The 26,647-nt window shown below is 44.6% G+C and overlaps 1 protein-coding gene across 1 annotated transcript in view; it reads right to left on the bottom strand.

Moving 5' to 3' along the window:
- LOC139549555 (rho guanine nucleotide exchange factor 26-like) overlaps positions 1-26,647 on the bottom strand; it is a 111,416-nt gene that overhangs the window by 27,702 nt on the left and 57,067 nt on the right. Inside the window, exon 12 of the mRNA XM_071360174.1 lies at positions 6,767-6,976. Coding sequence (XP_071216275.1) covers positions 6,767-6,976 — 210 coding nt within the window. The remainder of the gene's footprint in view (positions 1-6,766; positions 6,977-26,647) is intronic.

Genomic DNA, 26,647 nt, shown 5'->3' with positions numbered 1-26,647 from the left:
CTGAAATGGGCTATTTCTATGTGAATTAATGAAGAGGCAGAAACACACCTCCATTCAAACCAAAAAGAATTTGAAATTGACAAGTTGAAAAATAGCCTATAGATAATTAGCAGTGTTAATAGTCCTGTTGCGTAATAATCACATTTTGGAACAGTGAGTGCATTTTGAAATCACGTGCATAAAACAACTCATGTTGGGGTCGACCGTTAGAGATATTTGGAACTGTGAAAAGGTTAACCTCTCTTGGGTAGGGGGCAGTATTTTCACCTCTGGGTGAAAAGCGTGCCCAAAGTAAACTGCCTGTTACTCAGGCCCAGAAGCTAGGACATTGAGGTCATAGGATTTTGAGGTCATATGATAAAAAAATTGAGCTCATAGGATTTTCCAATGATTTCTATGGGATACACTTATTATGAGGAACCTGGTTGCAGTTCCTATGGCTTCCACTAGATGTCAACAGTGTTTAGAAATTGTTTGATGTTTTTCTTTTGAGAAATGAAGAAGTAGTGCTATTCATTGTAAGTGTCCCTCCAGGTGGACTCCACTGTTTTGGTGCCCGTGAACTGGAGCTCAACGTTGTTTATATCAGAACTGGAGCTCAACGTTGTTTATATCAGAACTGGAGCTTCATGTTGTTTATATCAGAACTGGAGCTTCACGTTGTTTTTATCCGGAATTAGAAACAGTTTATTCCATCTTAACTTTGATCAATTATTTACATTTTAGGGTACCTGAGGTTGGATTAGGAACGTTGTTTGAAATGTTCGGACCAAGTTTACAGGTAACTTATTAGATACTTTGTAGGCATGTTGGGCGAGTTGAAACCGGTGTATTTCTGAATCAAACGTACCAAATAAATGAAAATGTTTGGGACATAAAGAAGGACATTATCAAACAAAAGGACCATTTGTGATGTTTCTGGGACATTTTGGAGTGCCAACAGAAGAAGATCTTCAAAGGTAAGGCATTAATTATATCGCTATTTCTGACTTTCGTGGCGCACCTGCCTGGTTGAAATATGATTTTCATGTGTTTGTGTGCTGGGCGCTGTCCTCAGATAATCGCATGGTTTGCATTTTTGTTGTTGTTGATTTTTAAATCCCAGTCCTCGCAGGAGGCCTTTTGGTAGGCCGTCATTGTAAATACGAATTTGTTCTGACTTGCCTAGTTAAACGGTTAATTAAAATAAAATACTTTTGGTCATGTAGTGTATATTTGCTACTGCTCGACCCCCCCCAACAAAAAAACACATCCTCAGGCGACCAACAGCCTATCGACCAAACAATCGCCCAGTCTAAGACTTGGATACAGATACGTTTAGCTAAGAGGCATTTGACTAGTAGTTGAAGTTAATGTCATGTTTATGCTAGGTGTCTACAGTACAGAGATAAGAGCTGTAGGTAATGTGATTCGAAAGGGCCTAAACAGATAGAGGAATGAGGGAGATCTGGCCTTGTTTTTTGTTGTTGTGTGTGTGTGTTGTGTGTGTGTGTGTGTGTAAACGCGTGCTGACAAAGGAAGTAAACTGAAAACGCCTTTTAAATAAAGACCAGTAATTGGCAGGCGTCTTCGTGTGAGTGAGACACGACTATAGGTCTACAGCCAGGACAAGAACCAGAGACAGAGAGACAGAGACAGAGAGACACACGGTAGTCTTCGAGGGGACTCCTACTGTAGGTAGACCTACAGCTCATCTCTTGGCAGTAGTACTGTAGACTACAACCCAGAGCGTTCACAGTCAGCCCACTAACACCCCTATCAGATCACGGCAAAATCCACAGCAAAATCCTAGACAACTTCTTGGACAAAATGTTTCCCTGCAATAGTGAAGGTGTAAACTTAGCAGTAGAAAGCCTGAACAGTATATTTGACATATCAGCTAACATATCAAATTCAAAAAGAAAACCTAAGAAAATGAACAGCAATTAGAAACGATGAAGAGCGCAAAAACCTAAAGAAAGAAATTGAGCAAACTATCCAACCAAAAGCAGAGACACAGAACTACCCCAAATGAGAGAATGGTTGTTGGTAATATAAAACGAATAGCCAAAATAGACTGCTATGACAAGGGCAAAGTGATTTGAGCGTTGGGCCAGTAACAGAAACGTTGCTGGATCGAATCCCCGAGCTGACAAGGTAAAAATCTGTCATTCTGCCCTTTAACAAGGCAGTTAACCCACTGTTCCCCTGAACAAGGCAGTTAACCCACTGTTCCCCTGAACAAGGCAGTTAACCCACTGTTCCCCTGAACAAGGCAGTTAAACCACTGTTCCACTGAACAAGGCAGTTAACCCACTGTTCCCCTGATCAAGGCAGTTAACCCACTGTTCCCCTGAACAAGGCAGTTAACCCACTGTTCCCCTGAACAAGGCAGTTAACCCACTGTTCCCCTGAACAAGGCAGTTAAACCACTGTTCCACTGAACAAGGCAGTTAACCCACTGTTCCCCTGATCAAGGCAGTTAACCCACTGTTCCCCTGAACAAGGCAGTTAACCCACTGTTCCCCTGAACAAGGCAGTTAACCCACTGTTCCCCTGAACAAGGCAGTTAACCCACTGTTCCCCTGAACAAGGCAGTTAACCCACTGTTCCCCTGAACAAGGCAGTTAACCCACTGTTCCCCTGAACAAGGCAGTTAACCCACTGTTCCCCTGAACAAGGCAGTTAACCCACTGTTCCCCTGAACAAGGCAGTTAACCCACTGTTCCCCTGAACAAGGCAGTTAACCCACTGTTCCCCTGAACAAGGCAGTTAACACACTGTTCCCCTGAACAAGGCAGTTAACCCGCTGTTCCCCTGAACAAGGCAGTTAACCCGCTGTTCCCCTGAACAAGGCAGTTAACCCGCTGTTCCCCTGAGCAAGGCAGTTGACCCACTGTTCCCCTGAACAAGGCCGTTAACCCACTGTTCCCAGGGGGCCGATGACGTGGATGTCCATTAAGGCAGCCCCCCCCCGGCACCTCTGATTCAGAGGGGTTGGGCTAAATGCAGAAGACACATTTCAGTTGTACAACTGACTAGGTATCCCCCTTCTCCCTGTCCCTCTCCCTCCCTCTGTCCCTCTCCCTCTCCCTGTCCCTCTCCCTGTCCCTGTCCCTCTCCCTGTCCCTGTCCCTCTCCCTGTAGAGTCAGTGTTTGCTGGGGGAAACATTATTCCATTACAGACAGGAATGTAAAAGCTCAGCTGTTTTCTACTGTGGGTCATTACCTAGAGAGTCTTAATGATAGGCTGTGAGGAGGGAAGGCTATACACTCTGATACCAGGGGACTTTGATCAGTGTGTGTGTGTGCGTGCGAGAGAGAGAGCTGGTCCTGAGGCTCTGTTCACAAACACAAACAGACCCCACAGAGCCCCAGGACAACAACACAATTAGACCCAACCAAATCATGTGAAAACAAAAAGAGAATTACTTGACACATTGGAAAGAATTAACAAAAAAACAGAGCAAACTAGAATGCTATTTGTCCCTAAACAGAGAGTACACAGTGGCAGAATACCTGACCACTGTGACTGACCCAAACTTAAGGAAAGCTTTGACTATCTACAGACTCAGGGAGCATAGCCTTGCTATTGAGAAAGGCCACCATAGGCAGACCTGGCTCTCAAGAGAAGACAGGCTATGTGCACACTGCCCACAAAATGAGGTGGAAACTGAGCTGCACTTCCTAACCTCCTGCCAAATGTACAACCATACTAGAGACACACATTTCCCTCAGATTACACAGATCCACAAAGAATTAGAAAACAAACACGATTTTGATCACCTCCCATATCTACTGGGTGAAATACCACAGTGAAATACCACAGCAGCAAGATTTGTGACCTGTTGCCACACGAAAAGGGCAACCGGTGAAGAACAAACACCATTGTAAATACAACCCATTTTATGTTTATTTATTTTCCCTTTTGTACTTTAACTATTAGTACATCGTTACAACACTGTATATAGACATATGACATTTGAAATGTCTTTATTCTGTTGGAACTGTTGTGAGTGTAATGTTTACTGTTTATTTTATATTGTTTATTTCACTTTTGTATATTATCTACTTCACTTGCTTTTTGCAATGTTAACATATGTTTCCCATGCCAATAAAGCCCTTGAATTGAATTGAGAGAAAGAAAATTGGCCTCTATAAACTCAGAGTAGACTTTGATCTGAGTGAGGCCTGCCTCTGACGCCCATCAGATGTACTGAGGGACATAAACAAACATGTTCCTGATGGAACACACACACACACACACACACACACACACACACACACACACACACACACACACACACACACACACACACACACACACACACACACACACACACACACACACACACACACACACACAAACACACACACACGCCCACACGCCCACACACTCCCAGGACAAATCATATTTGACCCAACTGACAGAAGGATGAAGTGATAACAGGAAAATATGTAGAAAAGAAAGACAGGAGAGAGACAGCAGAAAGACAGCAGGATAGAAAGACAGGAGAGACAGACAGCAGGATTGAAAGACAGGAGAGACAGACAGCAGGATAGAAAGACAGACAGCAGGATAGAAAGACAGGAGAGACAGACAGCAGGATAGAAAGACAGAGAGACAGACAGCAGGATAGAAAGACAGACAGCAGGATAGAAAGACAGGAGAGACAGACAGCAGGATAGAAAGACAGGAGAGACAGACAGCAGGATTGAAAGACAGGAGAGACAGACAGCAGGATAGAAAGACAGGAGAGAGACAGCAGAAAGACAGGAGAGAGACAGACAGCAGGATAGAAAGACATGAGAGACAGACAGCAGGTTAGAAAGACAGGAGAGACAGACAGCAGGATAGAAAGCAGGAGAGACAGACAGCAGGTTAGAAAGACAGGAGAGAAAGACAGCAGGATAGAAAGACAGGAGAGACAGCGGGATAGAAAGACAGGAGAGAGACAGCAGGATAGAAAGCAGGAGAGACAGACAGCAGGATAGAAAGACATGAGAGACAGACAGCAGGTTAGAAAGACAGGAGAGAGACAGCAGGATAGAAAGACATGAGAGACAGACAGCAGGATAGAAAGACAGGAGAGACAGACAGCAGGATAGAAAGACAGGAGAGAGACAGCAGGATAGAAAGACATGAGAGACAGACAGCAGGATAGAACGACAGGAGAGACAGACAGCAGGATAGAAAGACTATTATTGTTTATCATTCCAAATAGTAGTGGTATGGGTGGTAATGGTAATGATAGCAGTTTAATGATGGTGGTAGTAATGATGATAGTAGTTGTAGTACTGATGTAAATGGTGAAGATGACCGTTATTTAGTTATAGTTTCATTTTCCATATTTAGATTTATTACATTCTACTATTGACTGTTACCATTTTATTGTTATTATTTACTGCCATTTTATATACATTGTTGCTTTGGCAATATTGACACAATGTTTTTCATGAGAGAAAGAGACAGAGACAGAGAGACACACGGTAGGCTTTGAGGGGACTCCTACGCTAGGTAGACCTACAGCTCATCTCTTGGCAGTAGTACTGTAGATTACTTTATCACTGACCTCAACCCAGAGTCAGAGGAGAGAAGAAAGCTAAAGAGAGACCCAGATCGGACCCAGCTAATAGAGAAGTACTCAGATCGGACTGAGCTAATAGAGAATGACCCATATAGGACCCAGCTCAGAGAGAAGGACCCAGACAGGACCCAGCTCAGAGAGAAGGACCCAGACAGGACCCAGCTCAGAGAGAAGGACCCAGACAGGACCCAGCTCAGAGAGAAGGACCCAGACAGGACCCAGCTCGGAGAGAAGGACCCAGACAGGACCCAGCTCGGAGAGAAGGACCCAGACAGGACCCAGCTCGGAGAGAAGGACCCAGACAGGACCCAGAGAAGGACCCAGACAGGACCCAGAGAAGGACCCAGCTCGGAGAGAAGGACCCAGACAGGACCCAGCTCGGAGAGAAGGACCCAGACAGGACCCAGCTCAGAGAGAAGGACCCAGACAGGACCCAGCTCAGAGAGAAGGACCCAGACAGGACCCAGCTCAGAGAGAAGGACCCAGACAGGACCCAGAGAAGAACCCAGACAGGACCCAGAGAAGGACCCAGCTCGGAGAGAAGGACCCAGACAGGACCCAGCTCAGAGAGAAGGACCCAGACAGGACCCAGCTCAGAGAGAAGGACCCAGACAGGACCCAGCTCAGAGAGAATGACCCAGACAGGACCCAGCTCAGAGAGAAGGACCCAGACAGGACCCAGCTCGGAGAGAAGGACCCAGACAGGACCCAGAGAAGGACCCAGACAGGACCCAGAGAAGGACCCAGCTCGGAGAGAAGGACCCAGACAGGACCCAGCTCAGAGAGAAGGACCCAGACAGGACCCAGCTCAGAGAGAAGGACCCAGACAGGACCCAGCTCAGAGAGAAGGACCCAGACAGGACCCAGCTCGGAGAGAAGGACCCAGACAGGACCCAGCTCGGAGAGAAGGACCCAGACAGGACCCAGCTCAGAGAGAAGGACCCAGACAGGACCCAGCTCAGAGAGAAGGACCCAGACAGGACCCAGCTCGGAGAGAAGGACCCAGACAGGACCCAGACAGGACCCAGCTCGGAGAGAAGGACCCAGACAGGACCCAGCTCAGAGAGAAGGACCCAGACAGGACCCAGACAGGACCCAGAGAAGGACCCAGCTCAGAGAGAGAAGAACCCAGATCGGAGAGATAGAGAGGAAAACAAACACAGATACAGAAGGATCGCACACTAGAAGGTGACACTTACATTAGCTCCACCCCCAGGACCATGGGCACCTTGTCTCCGGAATGGTTGCTACGGAAACGCAGGCGGAAGAGGTGGCTGGCCCCGGGATGCCGTGATGTCAGCATTCCAGCGGTGGTTCTGACGGGTGATAGGTTGATATCCTGGGCCTGGCAGGGTCCCACCCAGATATGGTCCCTCAGAGCATAGTCTATCACTGCATAGCTGTCCTCACTGAGGGAGAGAAGGAGAGGGGAGAAGAGGGAGAGAGAAGGAGAGGGAGAGAATGGAGAGAGAAGGAGAGGGAGAGAAGGGAGAGAGAAGGAGAGGGAGAGAAGGGAGAGAGAAGGAGAGGGGAGAAGAGGGAGAGAAGGGAGAGAGAAGGGAGAGAGAAGGAGAGAAGGGAGAGAGAATGAGAGGGGAGAAGAGAGAGAGAAGGAGAGGGGAGAAGAGGGAGAGAAGGGAGATAGAAGGAGAAAAGAGAGAGGAGGGAGAGAGAAGGAGAAAAGAGAGAGGAGAGGGAGAGAAGGGAGAGAGAAGGAGAGGCAGAGAAGGGAGAGAAGGGAGAGAGAAGGAGAAAAGGGAGAGAGAAGGAGAAAAGGGAGAGAGAAGGAGAAAAGGGAGAGAGAAGGAGAAAAGGGAGAGAGAAGGAGAAAAGGGAGAGAGAAGGAGAAAAGGGAGAGAGAAGGAGAAAAGGGAGAGAGAAGGAGAAAAGGGAGAGAGAAGGAGAGGGAGAGACATCAATTAGCCCCACAACTTAAACACCTCCATCACAATTCAGCCCTGCTTTACTTCCTGGTAGTAATTAGGTCGTGTTTGATGTAGGGCTGGGAATTGCCAGGAACCCAATGGTAAGATCACGACACTTAGGCGCTGATACAATACGGATTGTGATTCTGACGATTCTATATGTATTGAGATTCGATACTGCGATTTCATGTTCCAAACGTATTGCTCACCATATGTCTGCTGCAGAGAGACGAGAGAGAGACATGAGGAAATGATTTTTGATCAGACAGGGAAAATATGTTAGGTCACTATTTAAAAATCTGAAAAATATCCTGGAGTTTTGCCACAGGTACAGCCAACTAACACTAGCTAACACAACTAGCACTAGCTAACACAACTAGCACTAGCTAACACAACTAGCACTAGCTAACACAACTAGCACTAGCTAACACAACTAGCACTAGATAACACAACTAGCACTAGCTAACACAACTAGCACTAGCTAACACAACTAGCACTAGATAACACAACTAGCACTAGCTAACACAACTAGCACTAGCTAACACAACTAGCACTAGCTAACACAACTAGCACTAGCTAACACAACCTATAGATTTTAGAAAACAACACTTGGAGTTAAATATCAATACAATATGGTCCAAAAACAATACTGTGATATGTAACTGTAACAACCCCCCCCCCCATCACTACTTTGCTGTGCCTACACACAGTGCCTCCATGCTCTGGACACTACGCTGACAGACACAGCAAACCTTCTTGCCACAGCTCGCATTGATGTGCCATCCTGGATGAGCTGCACTACCTGAGCCACTTGTGTGGGTTGTAGACTCCGTCTCATGCTACCACTAGAGTGAGAGCACCGCCAGCATTCAAAAGTGACCAAAACATCAGCCAGGAAGCATAGGAACTGAGAAGTGGTCTGTGGTCACCACCTGCAGAATCACTCCTTTATTGGGGGTGTCTTGTTAATTGCCTATAATTTCCACCTTTTGTCTATTCCATTTGCACAGCATGTGAAATTTATTGTCAATCAGTGTTGCTTCCTAAGTGGACAGTTTGATTTCACAGAAGTATGATTGACTTGGAGTTACATTGTGTTGTTTAAGTGTTCCCTTTATTTTTTTGAGCAGTGTATATATATATATATATATATATATATATATATATATATATATATATATATATATATATATAAATAACTGCTCAACATGTGTGTGCTTAGTGCCTACATTTCCCATGAGCACCCGGGCCTCATTATGTTTGAAACTTCCTGCTGTTAGCTGGAGCCATACGGAACTAATTCTAGAGCCCTGTCTCACAAGGGGAAGCTGAGTTCGGGGTCAGCTGGGAAGCTGAGTTAGGGGGTCGGCTGGGAAGCTGAGTTAGGGGGTCGGCTGGGAAGCTGAGTTCGGGGGTAGGCAGGGAAGCTGAGTTCGGGGGTAGGCAGGGAAGCTGAGTTCGGGGGTCGGCAGGGAAGCTGAGTTAGGGGGTCGGCTGGGAAGCGGAGTTAGGGGTCGGCTGGGAAGCTGAGTTAGGGGTCGGCTGGGAAGCTGAGTTAGGGGGTCGGCTGGGAAGCTGAGTTAGGGGGTCGGCTGGGAAGCTGAGTTAGGGGGTCGGCTGGGAAGCTGAGTTAGGGGGTCGGCTGGGAAGCTGAGTTAGGGGACGGCTGGGATGCTGAGTTAGGGGGTCGGCAGGGAAGCTGAGTTAGGTGACGGCAGGGAAGCTGAGTTAGGTGACGGCAGGGAAGCTGAGTTAGGGGGTCGGCTGGGAAGCTGAGTTAGGGGGTCGGCTGGGAAGCTGAGTTAGGGGGTCGGCTGGGAAGCTGAGTTAGGGGGTCGGCTGGGAAGCTGAGTTAGGGGGTCGGCTGGGAAGCTGAGTTAGGGGGTCGGCTGGGAAGCTGAGTTAGGGGGTCGGCAGGGAAGCGGAGTTAGGGGGTCGGCTGGGAAGCGGAGTTAGGGGGTCGGCCGGGAAGCGGAGTTAGGGGACGGCCGGGAAGCGGAGTTAGGGGTCGGCCGGGAAGCTGAGTTAGGCGACGGCTGGGGTCCAATTGGGACATGGAATAACAGCCAAAGGACTACAATCCAGGGATCGACTTCCCTGCACGCGAACACACACGCCCCAATTCAATGGGGGCCCTTTCCTACGGCTGGTTGAGAAGACCTGTCACTGTTGAGAAGTTGGAGGCAGGGACCTCTGGTACCCATCACACCCTACACTCAATTACTGAATCCCCATGGCAACCAACGACAACCAGTCTGAGGCTCAGAGGAGGAGGAGAGGTTAAAATGGGGGGGGGGGGGGGGGGACACAATCAGAAATAGGACGAAGTGTCTGGTGTGTAAAGTGTCAGTAAAGAATTGGAACCCAGAATCCTCTCCTCCTGTATGGAATCCCATTTACATTCCTCTGTGGAATGGGGGGGGGGAATAGAATGCAGAAGTACTGAATGAGAACAGTAGAGAGGAGGACTTAGCAGTCACACAAAGAGAGATAAGAGCTGCAATATGTACACACACACACACAGAAGGAGAAACATGTTGTCCTTTGATACCGGTGGTTTGTGCTAAAGGCTTCTCCTCCTCGGTGACTGAACAGACATCATCAGAATATTAACTGCACAACCAGTTACCCATCTTTGATGGAGGGAGAGAAAGAGAGATAGAGACGGAGGGGAGGAGAGAGGATGTTTACAGACAGAAAGAGAGAGAGCAGAATGTTCTGGTGCTAAGTGGGAGTGCTGAGACGCTAGCTCAGTCACACACACAAAGACAGACAGACAGACAGACAGACAGACAGACAGACAGACAGACAGGACAGACAGACAGACAGGACAGACAGACAGGACAGACAGGCAGGACAGACAGGCAGGACAGACAGACAGCCAGAGAGAAACAGAGATAGACAGAGAGACACAGACAGACATACCGATAGAGAGACACAGAGAGAGACAGAGGCAGACAGACAGAGACAGACTGATAGAGAGACAGAGACAGACGAAGACAGACAGAGAGAGACAGAGACACAGACAGACAGACCGATAGAAAAACACAGAGAGACAGAGACAGACAGACAGAGACAGACCGATAGAGACAGAGAGAAACAGAGACAGACGAAGACAGACAGAGACAGACCGAGACACAGACAGACAGACCGATAGAAAGACACAGAGAGAGACAGACAGACATAGAGAGACAGAGACCGATAGAGAGAAACAGAGACCGATAGAGAGACCGAGAGAAACAGAGACAGACGAAGACAGACAGAAACAGAGACCGACCGATAGAGAGACAGAGCGAGACACAGAGACAGAGAGCAGAATGTCCTGGGCAGATCGGGGCCTACCCAAACAAACACAGATGGGAGATAAGCTTGAAAGAGAGAAAACAGAGGGAAACAAAAAAAGAGAGAGAGAAAAAGAGGAGAGAGTGTGTGGAAGAGGAGAGGCCAGCTGGTGTGTAAAAGTAATGTTCCTGTGGATCTAGAGTCCGGTATTCCAGAACACTCTCTGCCATGCATCTCTCCATAACAATTGTGTGGGTGGAATTCCCTGCTTCTGTTTCAAAATCCTGTCATCTGATTGGTCCCTTGAAGTGGGCTCGCAAAGTTAAGATAACTTTTGAACTTGATAAGGCAAGCAAGCATTTAATTTTTTTTTATAAATAATAATAAAACATGAGACTTAAAAGTCGCTTTACAATTGTAGAAATGAAATAGAAAAACAGAGATTCACCTCTGACTTCACCAGATCATGATCTGTGTGAAAGGAGACAAACGTTTCTTATATTCACCTTTATTTAACTCGGCAAGTCAGTTAAGAACAAATTCTTACTTACAATGACAGCCTAGGAACAGTGGGTTAACTGCCTTATTCAGGGGCAGAACGACAGATTTTTACCTTGTCAGCTCAGGAATTCGATCTACCAACCTTTCAGTTACTGGCCCAAAACTCTAACCGCTAGGCTACCTGCCGCCCCTCTAACCGCTAGGTTACCTGCCGCCCATCTAACCGTTAGGCTACCTGCCGCCCCTCTAACCGCGAGGCTACCTGCCGCCCCTCTAACCGCGAGGCTACCTGCCGCCCCTCTAACCGCTAGACTACCTGCCGCCCCTCTAACCGCTAGGCTACCTGCCGCCCCTCTAACCGCTAGGCTACCTGCCGCCCCTCTAACCGCTAGGCTACCTGCCGCCCCTCTAACCGCTAGGCTACCTGCCGCCCCTCTAACCGCTAGGCTACCTGCCGCCCCTCTAACCGCTAGGCTACCTGCCGCCCCTCTAACCGCTAGGCTACCTGCCGCCCCTCTAACCGCTAGGCTACCTGCCGCCCCTCTAACCGCTAGGCTACCTGCCTCTAACCACTAGGCTACCTGCCTCTAACCACTAGGCTACCTGCCTCTAACCACTAGGCTACCTGCCTCTAACCACTAGGCTACCTGCCTCTAACCACTAGGCTACCTGCCTCTAACCACTAGGCTACCTGCTGCCCCATGTTTATTTGTTACACTCTGACATTTGAGTCATTTAACAGATGCTCTTAGTTGTTTGTTAAATCAACAATAGCCATCTCTTGAGAAGAGGTAGCTGGGCTGGTAAACTACACATCAGAGCCATCTCTTGAGAAGAGGTAGCTGGGCAGGGGAACACATCAGAGTCATCTCCTGAGAAGAGGTAGCTGGGCAGGGGAACCACACATCAGAGCCATCTCCTGAGAAGAGGTAGCTGGGCAGGGGAACACATCAGAGTCATCTCCTGAGAAGAGGTAGCTGGGCAGGGGAACCACACATCAGAGTCATCTCCTGAGAAGAGGTAGCTGGGCAGGGGAACACATCAGAGCCATCTCCTGAGAAGAGGTAGCTGGGCAGGGGAACCACACATCAGAGTCATCTCCTGAGAAGAGGTAGCTGGGCAGGGGAACCACACATCAGAGTCATCTCCTGAGAAGAGGTAGCTGGGCAGGGGAACACATCAGAGCCATCTCCTGAGGCTATGAGAAGAGGTAGCTGGGCAGGGGAACACATCAGAGCCATCTCCTGAGAAGAGGTAGCTGGGCAGGGGAACCACACATCAGAACCATCTCCTGAGGCTATGAGAAGAGGTAGCTGGGCAGGGGAACACATCAGAGCCATCTCCTGAGGCTATGAGAAGAGGTAGCTGGGCAGGGGAACACATCAGAGCCATCTCCTGAGAAGAGGTAGCTGGGCTGGGGAACCACACATCAGAACCATCTCCTGAGGCTATGAGAAGAGGTAGCTGGGCAGGGGAACACATCAGAGCCATCTCCTGAGGCTATGAGAAGAGGTAGCTGGGCAGGGGAACACATCAGAGCCATCTCCTGAGGCTATGAGAAGAGGTAGTCCAAGAGAGACTGGCCAGCAGCATGGTGTTCAGGGTTAACGTTGGCTAAACTCTCTCTATCAAGCTATACTGTTGGCCTAATGTACTGTGACCTAGCCTACAATGTTTCTAGCAAGTACTTTAATTTCTCTTCATGCAAAGACAGACAGAGAAACACAGACAGAGACACAGAGAGAGAGACAGAGACACAGAGAGAGCGAGAGAGAGACAGAGACACAGACAGAGAGAGCGAGAGACACAGACAGAGAGAGAGAGAGAGACACAGACAGAGAGAGAGAGAGACACAGACAGAGAGAGAGACACAGACAGAAAGAGACACAGATGGAGAGAGACACAGACAAAGAGAGGGACACAGACAGAGAGAGAGACACAGACAGAGAGAGAGACACAGACAGAGACAGAGAGACACCGAGAGACATAGACACAGAGAGAGAGAGAGAGAGAGAGACACAGAGAGAGGGACACAGACAGAGAGAGGGACACAGACAGAGAGAGAGACACAGACAGAGAGAGGGACACAGACAGAGAGAGGGACACAGACAGAGAGAGGGACACAGACAGAGAGAGGGACACAGACAGAGAGAGGGACACAGACAGAGAGACACCGAGAGACACAGACACACAGAGAAAGGGACACAGACAGAGACAGAGAGACACCGAGAGACACAGAGAAAGGGACACAGACAGAGAGACACAGACACACAGAGAGAGGGACACAGACAGAGACAGAGAGACACAGACACACAGAGAAAGAGAAAATGAGAAACCGAGGTAGTAGCGTGCCACAGCAGGGTTCCCGTGCCTCAACAGAACAAACCCAAACATTCCCAGCCCTGAACACATGCCAGCGGCAGCATACTGCTGGAGCCTGCTGCATTGGATCAAATTCCCAGAAAGAAAGAAAAGATTTGAGGTATTTTGAGAGAGAGCGGCATGGCGATCCGTCTCAGACACAGCTGGAGATTCAGGAAATGAGAAGCACACACACACACACACACCACACACACCACACACACACACACACACACACACACCACACACACCACACACACCACACACACGAGCCATATGGTTTCCAGGAAGACAAAACGGTATTCATGGCGTGCAGAATGTTCCTGAATTGTTTTTGAGGGAAGGAAAACCCAGCTTCCATTCTGATCCCGTTGACAATGAGCAGCAGGTTAAGTTCAATACAGACACACATATGTACAGACACACAGGCCAAATACACCACAGACACACCACAGACACCAATAGAGACAGGTTTGTGGTATGTTTAGCCAGGCCATTTGATGTTACATTGTCCAGAAATGGTCACTCGAGTACGTACGGTGCATTTGGAAACTATTCAGACCTCTTGACTGTTTCCATATTTTGTTAGGTTACAGACTTATTCTAAAATGGATTAAATTGTTTAATTCCCCTCAATCAATCTACACACAATATCTCATAATGACAAAACAAAAACAGGTTTTTACAAAATGTTAGAAATGTATAAAAAAATAAAAAAAATGAAATATCACATTTACATAAGTATTCAGACCCTTTAGTTAGTACTTTGTTGAAGCACCTTTGGCAGTGATTACAGCCTTAAGTCTTCTTGGGTACGATGCTACAAGCTTGGCACACCTGTATTTGGGGAGTTTCTCCCGTTCTTCTCTGCAGATCCTCTCAAGCTCTGTCAGGTTGGATGGGGAGCGTCGCTGCACAGCTATTTTCAGGTCTCTCCAGAGATGTTTGATCGGGTTCAAGTCCGGGCTCTGGCTGGGCCACTCAAGGACATTCAGAGACTTGTCCCGAAGTACCTCCTGTGTTGTCTTGGCTGTGTACTTAGGGTCGTTGTCCTGTTGGAAGGTGAACCTTCGCCCCAGTCTGAGGTTCTGAGCACTCTGGAGCAGGTTTTCATCAAGGATTTCTCTGTACTTTGCTCCGTTCATCTTTCCCTCGATCCTGACTAGTCAACCAGTCTCTACCTCTGGAAAACATCACCACAGCATGATGCTGCCACCACCATGCTTCACCGTAGGGATGGCACCTGGTTTCCTCCAGACGTTACGCCTGACATTCAGGCCAAAGAGTTCAGTTTTGGTTTCATCAGACCAGAGAATCTTGTTTCTCATGGTCTGAGAGTCTTTAGGTGCCTTTTGGCAAACTCCAAGCGGGCTGTCATGTGCCTTTTACTGAGGAGTGGCTTCTGTCTGACCACTCTACCATAAAGGCCTGATTGGTGGAGTGCTGCAGAGATGGTTGTCCTTCTGGAAGGTTCTCCCATATCCACAGAGGAACTCTGGAGCTCTGTCAGTGACCATCAGGTTCTTGGTCACCTCCCTGACCAAGGCCCTTCTCCCCTAATTGCTCAGTTTGGCCGGGCGGCCAGCTCTAGGAAGAGTCTCAGAGGTTCCAAACTTCTTCCATTTAAGAATGATGGAACACACTATTTTCTTGGGGAACTTCAATGCTGCTGAAATGTTTTGGTACCCTTCTACAGACAATTCCTTCGACATCATGGCTTGGTTTTTGCTCTGACATGCACTGTCAACTGTGGGACCTTATATAGACAGGTGTGTGCCTTTCCAAATCATGTCCAATCAATTGAATTTACCACAGGTGGACTCCAATCAAGTTGTAGAAACATCTCAAGGATGATTAATGGAAACAGGATGGACCTGAGATCAATTGTGAGTCTCATTGTAAAGGGTCTGAATACTTATGTAAATAAGTTATTTCTATAATTTTTTATATACATTTGCAAAAATGTCTGAAAACCTGTTTTCACTCTGCCATTATGGAGTATTGTGGGATGATTAATGAGGTATAAAAATTATTTAAACCACTTTAGAATGAGGCTGTAACGTAACAAAATGTGGTAAAAGTCAAGGGGTGTGAATATTTTCAGAATGCACTGTATGGGTGTGTGTGTGTCCGTCCCACCTGCCTGTCCCACCCAGCCTGTCCCACCCAGCCTGTCCCACCCCGCCTGTCCCAACCAGCCTGTCCCAACCAGCCTGTCCCACCCCGCCTGTCCCACCCCGCCTGTCCCACCCTGCTTGTCCCACCCTGCTTGTCCCACCCTGCCTGTCCCTGGCACTGCAGCCACGTGGCTACACTTTCACTATCAGCATGTTGGGACAGGGTGGTGAGGTGTGTTCTGGGAAACGACCCACACTCCAACGTAGGAGGCTCAGCCCTAATGCATGTGCTCTCTGACACCTGAAGCTGCAGGGGAAAACGGTCCAGGAACACAAAGGACTAGTCAGCCCTTCCCCCTCTGAGGGGCCAAAATGTATCTCTCTGTTACAGTACCCAGAGGACTGACTATTGAGACAGAATAATACTATAGTATCCATGTCTGGTATCTGAAACGTGTCCCCTAAAGAGGACTCTATATGTATGATCTCTGTGGTAACTTGTCCCCTAAAGAGGACTCTATATGTATTATCTCTGTGGTAACTTGTCCCCTAAAGAGGACTCTATATGTATGATCTCTATGGTAACTTGTCCCCTAAAGAGGACTCTATATGTATGATCTCTGTGGTAACTTGTCCCCTAAAGAGGACTCTATATATATGATCTCTGTGGTAACTTGTCCCCTAAAGAGGACTCTATATGTATGATCTCTATGGTAACTTGTCCCCTAAAGAGGACTCTATATGTATGATCTCTGTGGTAACTTGTCCCCTAAAGAGGACTCTATATATATGATCTCTGTGGTAACTTGTCCCCTAAAGAGGACTCTATATGTATGATCTCTATGGTAACTTGTCCCCTAAAGAGGACTCTATATGTATGATCTCTGTGGTAACTTGTCCCCTAAAGAGGACTCTATATGTATTATCTCTGTGGTAACTTGTCCCCTAAAGAGGACTCTATATATATGATCTCTGTGGTAACTTGTCCCCTAAAGAGGACTCTATATATATGATCTCTGTGGTAACTTGTCCCCTAAAGAGGACTCTATATATATGATCTCTGTGGTAACTTGTCCCCTAAAGAGGACTCTATATGTATGATCTCTATGGTAACTTGTCCCCTAAAGAGGACTCTATATGTATTATCTCTGTGGTAACTTGTCCTCTAAAGAGGACTCTATATGTATTATCTCTGTGGTAACTTGTCCCCTAAAGAGGACTCTATATGTATTATCTCTGTGGTAACTTGTCCCCTAAAGAGGACTCTATATATATGATCTCTGTGGTAACTTGTCCCCTAAAGAGGACTCTATATATATGATCTCTGTGGTAACTTGTCCCCTAAAGAGGACTATATATATATGATCTCTATGGTAACTTGTCCCCTAAAGAGGACTATATATGTATTATCTCTGTGGTAACTTGTCCCCTAAAGAGGACTCTGTATGGATTATCTCTGTGGTAACTTGTCCCCTAAAGAGGACTATATACAGTGGGGAGAACAAGTATTTGATACACTGCCGATTTTGCAGGTTTTCCTACTTACAAAGCATGTAGAGGTCTGTAATTTTTATCATAGGTACACTTCAACTGTGAGAGACGGAATCTAAAACAAAAATCCAGAAAATCACATTGTATGATTTTTAAGTAATTAATTTGCATTTTATTGCATGACATAAGTATTTGATACATCAGAAAAGCAGAACTTAATATTTGGTACAGAAACCTTTGTTTGCAATTACAGAGATCATACGTTTCCTGTAGTTCTTGACCAGGTTTGCACACACTGCAGCAGGGATTTTGGCCCACTCCTCCATACAGACCTTCTCCAGATCCTTCAGGTTTCGGGGCTGTCGCTGGGCAATACGGACTTTCAGCTCCCTCCAAAGATATTCTATTGGGTTCAGGTCTGGAGACTGGCTAGGCCACTCCAAGACCTTGAGATGCTTCTTACAGAGCCACTCCTTAGTTGCCCTGGCTGTGTGTTTCGGGTCGTTGTCTTGCTGGAAGACCCAGCCACGACCCATCTTCAATGCTCTTACTGAGGGAAGGAGGTTGTTGGCCAAGATCTCGCGATACATGGCCCCATCCATCCTCCCCTCAATACGGTGCAGTCGTCCTGTCCCCTTTGCAGAAAAGCATCCCCAAAGAATGATGTTTCCACCTCCATGCTTCACGGTTGGGATGGTGTTCTTAGAGTTGTACTCATCCTTCTTCTTCCTCCAAACACGGCGAGTGGAGTTTAGACCAAAAAGCTCTATTTTTGTCTCATCAGACCACATGACCTTCTCCCATTCCTCCTCTGGATCATCCAGATGGTCATTGGCAAACTTCAGACGGGCCTGGACATGCGCTGGCTTGAGCAGGGGGACCTTGCGTGCGCTGCAGGATTTTAATCCATGACGGCGTAGTGTGTTACTAATGGTTTTCTTTGAGACTGTGGTCCCAGCTCTCTTCAGGTCATTGACCAGGTCCTGCCGTGTAGTTCTGGGCTGATCCCTCACCTTCCTCATGATCATTGATGCCCCACGAGGTGAGATCTTGCATGGAGCCCCAGACCGAGGGTGATTGACCGTCAACTTCAACTTCTTCCATTTTCTAATAATTGCGCCAACAGTTGTTGCCTTCTCACCAAGCTGCTTGCCTATTGTCCTGTAGCCCATCCCAGCCTTGTGCAGGTCTACAATTTTATCCCTGATGTCCTTACACAGCTCTCTGGTCTTGGCCATTGTGGAGAGGTTGGAGTCTGTTTGATTGAGTGTGTGGACAGGTGTCTTTTATACAGGTAACGAGTTCAAACAGGTGCAGTTAATACAGGTAATGAGTGGAGAACAGGAGGGCTTCTTAAAGAAAAACTAACAGGTCTGTGAGAGCCGGAATTCTTACTGGTTGGTAGGTGATCAAATACTTATGTCATGCAATAAAATGCAAATAATTTCCTTAAAAATCATACAATGTGATTTTCTGGATTTTTGTTTTAGATTCCGTCTCTCACAGTTGAAGTGTACCTATGATAAAAATTACAGACCTCTACATGCTTTGTAAGTAGGAAAACCTGCAAAATCGGCAGTGTATCAAATACGTGTTCTCCCCACTGTATGTATGATCTCTGTGGTAACTTGTCCCCTAAAGAGGACTCTATATGTATGATCTCTATGGTAACTTGTCCCCTAAAGAGGACTCTATATGTATTATCTCTGTGGTAACTTGTCCCCTAAAGAGGACTCTATATGTATGATCTCTGTGGTAACTTGTCCCCTAAAGAGGACTCTATATGGATTATCTCCATGGTAACTTGTCCCCTAAAGAGGACTCTATATGTATTATCTCTATGGTAACTTGTCCCCTAAAGAGGACTCTATATGGATTATCTCCATGGTAACTTGTCCCCTAAAGAGGACTCTATATGTATTATCTCTATGGTAACTTGTCCCCTAAAGAGGACTCTATATATATGATCTCTGTGGTAACTTGTCCCCTAAAGAGGACTCTATATATATGATCTCTGTGGTAACTTGTCCCCTAAAGAGGACTCTATATGGATTATCTCCATGGTAACTTGTCCCCTAAAGAGGACTCTATATGTATGATCTCTGTGGTAACTTGTCCCCTAAAGAGGACTCTATATATATGATCTCTATGGTAACTTGTCCCCTAAAGAGGACTCTATATATATGATCTCTGTGGTAACTTGTCCCCTAAAGAGGACTCTATATGTATTATCTCTATGGTAACTTGTCCCCTAAAGAGGACTCTATATGTATTATCTCTATGGTAACTTGTCCCCTAAATAGGACTCTATATGTATTATCTCTGTGGTAACTTGTCCCCTAAAGAGGACTCTATATGTATTATCTCTGTGGTAACTTGTCCCCTAAAGAGGACTCTATATGTATTATCTCTGTGGTAACTTGTCCCCTAAAGAGGACTCTATATGTATTATCTCTATGGTAACTTGTCCCCTAAAGAGGACTCTATATGTATTATCTCTGTGGTAACTTGTCCCCTAAAGAGGACTCTATATGTATTATCTCTGTGGTAACTTGTCCCCTAAAGAGGACTCTATATGTATTATCTCTGTGGTAACTTGTCCCCTAAAGAGGACTATATATGTATTATCTCTGTGGTAACTTGTCCCCTAAAGAGGATCTCTATATGTCTGATCTCTGTGGTAACTTGTCCCCTAAAGAGGACTCTATATATATGATCTCTATGGTAACTTGTCCCCTAAAGAGGACTCTATATATATGATCTCTGTGGTAACTTGTCCCCTAAAGAGGACTCTATATATATGATCTCTGTGGTAAGTTGTCCCCTAAAGAGGACTCTATATATATGATCTCTGTGGTAACTTGTCCCCTAAAGAGGACTATATATGTATTATCTCTATGGAAACTTGTCCCCTAAAGAGGACTCTATATGTATGATCTCTATGGTAACTTGTCCCCTAAAGAGGACTCTATATATATGATCTCTGTGGTAACTTGTCCCCTAAAGAGGACTCTATATATATGATCTCTGTGGTAACTTGTCCCCTAAAGAGGACTCTATATGTATTATCTCTATGGTAACTTGTCCCCTAAAGAGGACTCTATATGTATTATCTCTATGGTAACTTGTCCCCTAAATAGGACTCTATATGTATTATCTCTGTGGTAACTTGTCCCCTAAAGAGGACTCTATATGTATTATCTCTGTGGTAACTTGTCCCCTAAAGAGGACTCTATATGTATTATCTCTGTGGTAACTTGTCCCCTAAAGAGGACTCTATATGTATTATCTCTATGGTAACTTGTCCCCTAAAGAGGACTCTATATGTATTATCTCTGTGGTAACTTGTCCCCTAAAGAGGACTCTATATGTATTATCTCTGTGGTAACTTGTCCCCTAAAGAGGACTCTATATGTATTATCTCTGTGGTAACTTGTCCCCTAAAGAGGACTATATATGTATTATCTCTGTGGTAACTTGTCCCCTAAAGAGGATCTCTATATGTATGATCTCTGTGGTAACTTGTCCCCTAAAGAGGACTCTATATATATGATCTCTATGGTAACTTGTCCCCTAAAGAGGACTCTATATATATGATCTCTGTGGTAACTTGTCCCCTAAAGAGGACTCTATATATATGATCTCTGTGGTAACTTGTCCCCTAAAGAGGACTCTATATATATGATCTCTATGGTAACTTGTCCCCTAAAGAGGACTCTATATATATGATCTCTGTGGTAACTTGTCCCCTAAAGAGGACTCTATATGTATGATCTCTGTGGTAACTTGTCCCCTAAAGAGGACTCTATATGTATGATCTCTATGGTAACTTGTCCCCTAAAGAGGACTCTATATGTATTATCTCTATGGTAACTTGTCCCCTAAAGAGGACTCTATATGTATTATCTCTGTGGTAACTTGTCCCCTAAAGAGGACTCTATATGTATTATCTCTGTGGTAACTTGTCCCCTAAAGAGGATCTCTATATGTATGATCTCTATGGTAACTTGTCCCCTAAAGAGGACTCTATATGTATTATCTCTGTGGTAACTTGTCCCCTAAAGAGGACTATATATGTATTATCTCTATGGTAACTTGTCCCCTAAAGAGGATCTCTATATGTATGATCTCTGTGGTAACTTGTCCCCTAAAGAGGATCTCTATATGTATGATCTCTATGGTAACTTGTCCCCTAAAGAGGACTCTATATGTATTATCTCTGTGGTAACTTGTCCCCTAAAGAGGACTCTATATGTATTATCTCCATGGTAACTTGTCCCCTAAAGAGGACTCTATATGTATTATCTCTATGGTAACTTGTCCCCTAAAGAGGACTCTATATGTATTATCTCCATGGTAACTTGTCCCCTAAAGAGGACTCTATATGTATGATCTCTGTGGTAACTTGTCCCCTAAAGAGGACTCTATATGTATGATCTCTGTGGTAACTTGTCCCCTAAAGAGGACTCTATATGTATTATCTCTGTGGTAACTTGTCCCCTAAAGAGGACTCTATATGTATTATCTCTGTGGTAACTTGTCCCCTAAAGAGGATCTCTATATGTATTATCTCTGTGGTAACTTGTCCCCTAAAGAGGACTATATATGTATTATCTCTGTGGTAACTTGTCCCCTAAAGAGGACTCTATATGTATTATCTCTGTGGTAACTTGTCCCCTAAAGAGGATCTCTATATGTATTATCTCTGTGGTAACTTGTACCCTAAAGAGGACTCTATATGTATGATCTCTGTGGTAACTTGTCCCCTAAAGAGGACTCTATATGTATTATCTCTATGGTAACTTGTCCCCTAAAGAGGACTCTATATGTATTATCTCTATGGTAACTTGTCCCCTAAAGAGGACTCTATATGTATTATCTCCATGGTAACTTGTCCCCTAAAGAGGACTCTATATGTATTATCTCCATGGTAACTTGTCCCCTAAAGAGGACTCTATATATATGATCTCTATGGTAACTTGTCCCCTAAAGAGGACTCTATATGTATTATCTCTATGGTAACTTGTCCCCTAAAGAGGACTCTATATGTATTATCTCTGTGGTAACTTGTCCCCTAAAGAGGATCTCTATATGTATTATCTCTATGGTAACTTGTCCCCTAAAGAGGACTCTATATATATGATCTCTATGGTAACTTGTCCCCTAAAGAGGACTCTATATATATGATCTCTATGGTAACTTGTCCCCTAAAGAGGACTCTATATGTATTATCTCTGTGGTAACTTGTACCCTAAAGAGGACTCTATATATATGATCTCTATGGTAACTTGTCCCCTAAAGAGGACTCTATATATATGATCTCTATGGTAACTTGTCCCCTAAAGAGGACTCTATATGTATGATCTCTGTGGTAACTTGTCCCCTAAAGAGGATCTCTATATGTATTATCTATGTGGTAACTTGTCCCCTAAAGAGGACTCTATATATATGATCTCTATGGTAACTTGTCCCCTAAAGAGGACTCTATATGTATGATCTCTGTGGTAACTTGTCCCCTAAAGAGGATCTCTATATGTATTATCTCTATGGTAACTTGTCCCCTAAAGAGGACTCTATATATATGATCTCTATGGTAACTTGTCCCCTAAAGAGGACTCTATATATATGATCTCTATGGTAACTTGTCCCCTAAAGAGGACTCTATATGTATTATCTCTGTGGTAACTTGTCCCCTAAAGAGGACTCTATATGTATGATCTCTGTGGTAACTTGTCCCCTAAAGAGGACTCTATATGTATTATCTCTATGGTAACTTGTCCCCTAAAGAGGACTCTATATGTATTATCTCTATGGTAACTTGTCCCCTAAAGAGGACTCTATATGTATTATCTCTGTGGTAACTTGTCCCCTAAAGAGGACTCTATATGTATTATCTCTATGGTAACTTGTCCCCTAAAGAGGACTCTATATATATGATCTCTATGGTAACTTGTCCCCTAAAGAGGACTCTATATGTATTATCTCTATGGTAACTTGTCCCCTAAAGAGGACTCTATATGTATTATCTCTGTGGGAACTTGTCCCCTAAAGAGGACTCTATATGTATTATCTCTATGGTAACTTGTCCCCTAAAGAGGACTCTATATGTATTATCTCTATGGTAACTTGTCCCCTAAAGAGGACTCTATATGTATGATCTCTGTGGTAACTTGTCCCCTAAAGAGGACTCTATATGTATTATCTCTATGGTAACTTGTCCCCTAAAGAGGACTCTATATGTATTATCTCTATGGTAACTTGTCCCCTAAAGAGGACTCTATATATATGATCTCTATGGTAACTTGTCCCCTAAAGAGGACTCTATATGTATTATCTCTATGGTAACTTGTCCCCTAAAGAGGACTCTATATGTATTATCTCTGTGGTAACTTGTCCCCTAAAGAGGACTCTATATGTATGATCTCTGTGGTAACTTGTCCCCTAAAGAGGACTCTATATGTATTATCTCTGTGGTAACTTGTCCCCTAAAGAGGATCTCTATATGTATTATCTCTATGGTAACTTGTCCCCTAAAGAGGACTCTATATGTATTATCTCTATGGTAACTTGTCCCCTAAAGAGGACTCTATATATATTATCTCTGTGGTAACTTGTCCCCTAAAGAGGACTCTATATGTATTATCTCTGTGGTAACTTGTCCCCTAAAGAGGACTCTATATGTATTATCTCTGTGGTAACTTGTCCCCTAAAGAGGACTCTATATGTATTATCTCTATGGTAACTTGTCCCCTAAAGAGGACTCTATATATATGATCTCTATGGTAACTTGTCCCCTAAAGAGGACTCTATATGTATTATCTCTATGGTAACTTGTCCCCTAAAGAGGACTCTATATGTATTATCTCTGTGGGAACTTGTCCCCTAAAGAGGACTCTATATGTATTATCTCTATGGTAACTTGTCCCCTAAAGAGGACTCTATATGTATTATCTCTATGGTAACTTGTCCCCTAAAGAGGACTCTATATGTATGATCTCTGTGGTAACTTGTCCCCTAAAGAGGACTCTATATGTATTATCTCTATGGTAACTTGTCCCCTAAAGAGGACTCTATATGTATTATCTCTATGGTAACTTGTCCCCTAAAGAGGACTCTATATATATGATCTCTATGGTAACTTGTCCCCTAAAGAGGACTCTATATGTATTATCTCTATGGTAACTTGTCCCCTAAAGAGGACTCTATATGTATTATCTCTGTGGTAACTTGTCCCCTAAAGAGGACTATATATGTATGATCTCTGTGGTAACTTGTCCCCTAAAGAGGACTCTATATGTATTATCTCTGTGGTAACTTGTCCCCTAAAGAGGATCTCTATATGTATTATCTCTATGGTAACTTGTCCCCTAAAGAGGACTCTATATGTATTATCTCTATGGTAACTTGTCCCCTAAAGAGGACTCTATATATATTATCTCTGTGGTAACTTGTCCCCTAAAGAGGACTCTATATGTATTATCTCTGTGGTAACTTGTCCCCTAAAGAGGACTCTATATATATGATCTCTATGGTAACTTGTCCCCTAAAGAGGACTATATATGTATGATCTCTGTGGTAACTTGTCCCCTAAAGAGGACTCTATATGTATTATCTCTGTGGTAACTTGTCCCCTAAAGAGGATCTCTATATGTATTATCTCTGTGGTAACTTGTCCCCTAAAGAGGACTATATATGTATTATCTCTGTGGTAACTTGTCCCCTAAAGAGGACTCTATATGTATTATCTCTGTGGTAACTTGTCCCCTAAAGAGGATCTCTATATGTATTATCTCTATGGTAACTTGTCCCCTAAAGAGGACTCTATATGTATTATCTCTATGGTAACTTGTCCCCTAAAGAGGACTCTATATGTATTATCTCTATGGTAACTTGTCCCCTAAAGAGGACTCTATATGTATTATCTCTATGGTAACTTGTCCCCTAAAGAGGACTCTATATGTATTATCTCTATGGTAACTTGTCCCCTAAAGAGGACTCTATATGTATTATCTCTATGGTAACTTGTCCCCTAAAGAGGACTCTATATGTATTATCTCTATGGTAACTTGTCCCCTAAAGAGGACTCTATATGTATTATCTCTGTGGTAACTTGTCCCCTAAAGAGGATCTCTATATGTATTATCTCTATGGTAACTTGTCCCCTAAAGAGGACTCTATATGTATTATCTCTATGGTAACTTGTCCCCTAAAGAGGACTCTATATGTATTATCTCTATGGTAACTTGTCCCCTAAAGAGGATCTCTATATGTATTATCTCTATGGTAACTTGTCCCCTAAAGAGGACTCTATATGTATTATCTCTATGGTAACTTGTCCCCTAAAGAGGACTCTATATGTATTATCTCTATGGTAACTTGTCCCCTAAAGAGGACTCTATATGTATTATCTCTGTGGTAACTTGTCCCCTAAAGAGGACTCTATATGTATGATCTCTATGGTAACTTGTCCCCTAAAGAGGACTCTATATGTATTATCTCTGTGGTAACTTGTCCCCTAAAGAGGATCTCTATATGTATGATCTCTGTGGTAACTTGTCCCCTAAAGAGGACTCTATATGTATGATCTCTATGGTAACTTGTCCCCTAAAGAGGACTCTATATGTATTATCTCTGTGGTAACTTGTCCCCTAAAGAGGACTCTATATGTATTATCTCTATGGTAACTTGTCCCCTAAAGAGGACTCTATATATATGATCTCTATGGTAACTTGTCCCCTAAAGAGGACTCTATATATATGATCTCTATGGTAACTTGTCCCCTAAAGAGGACTCTATATGTATTATCTCTGTGGTAACTTGTCCCCTAAAGAGGACTCTATATGTATGATCTCTGTGGTAACTTGTCCCCTAAAGAGGATCTCTATATGTATTATCTCTATGGTAACTTGTCCCCTAAAGAGGACTCTATATGTATGATCTCTGTGGTAACTTGTCCCCTAAAGAGGATCTCTATATGTATGATCTCTATGGTAACTTGTCCCCTAAAGAGGACTCTATATGTATGATCTCTGTGGTAACTTGTCCCCTAAAGAGGACTCTATATGTATGATCTCTATGGTAACTTGTCCCCTAAAGAGGACTCTATATGTATTATCTCTATGGTAACTTGTCCCCTAAAGAGGACTCTATATGGATTATCTCTGTGGTAACTTGTCCCCTAAAGAGGACTCTATATGTATTATCTCTATGGTAACTTGTCCCCTAAAGAGGACTCTATATGTATTATCTCTATGGTAACTTGTCCCCTAAAGAGGACTCTATATGTATTATCTCTGTGGTAACTTGTCCCCTAAAGAGGACTCTATATGTATGATCTCTATGGTAACTTGTCCCCTAAAGAGGATCTCTATATATATGATCTCTATGGTAACTTGTCCCCTAA

Source organism: Salvelinus alpinus, chromosome 22 (assembly GCF_045679555.1).
Source record: "Salvelinus alpinus chromosome 22, SLU_Salpinus.1, whole genome shotgun sequence".
NCBI classification, from domain to species: domain Eukaryota; kingdom Metazoa; phylum Chordata; class Actinopteri; order Salmoniformes; family Salmonidae; genus Salvelinus; species Salvelinus alpinus.
This window is presented reverse-complemented; position numbering and strand designations above follow the sequence as displayed.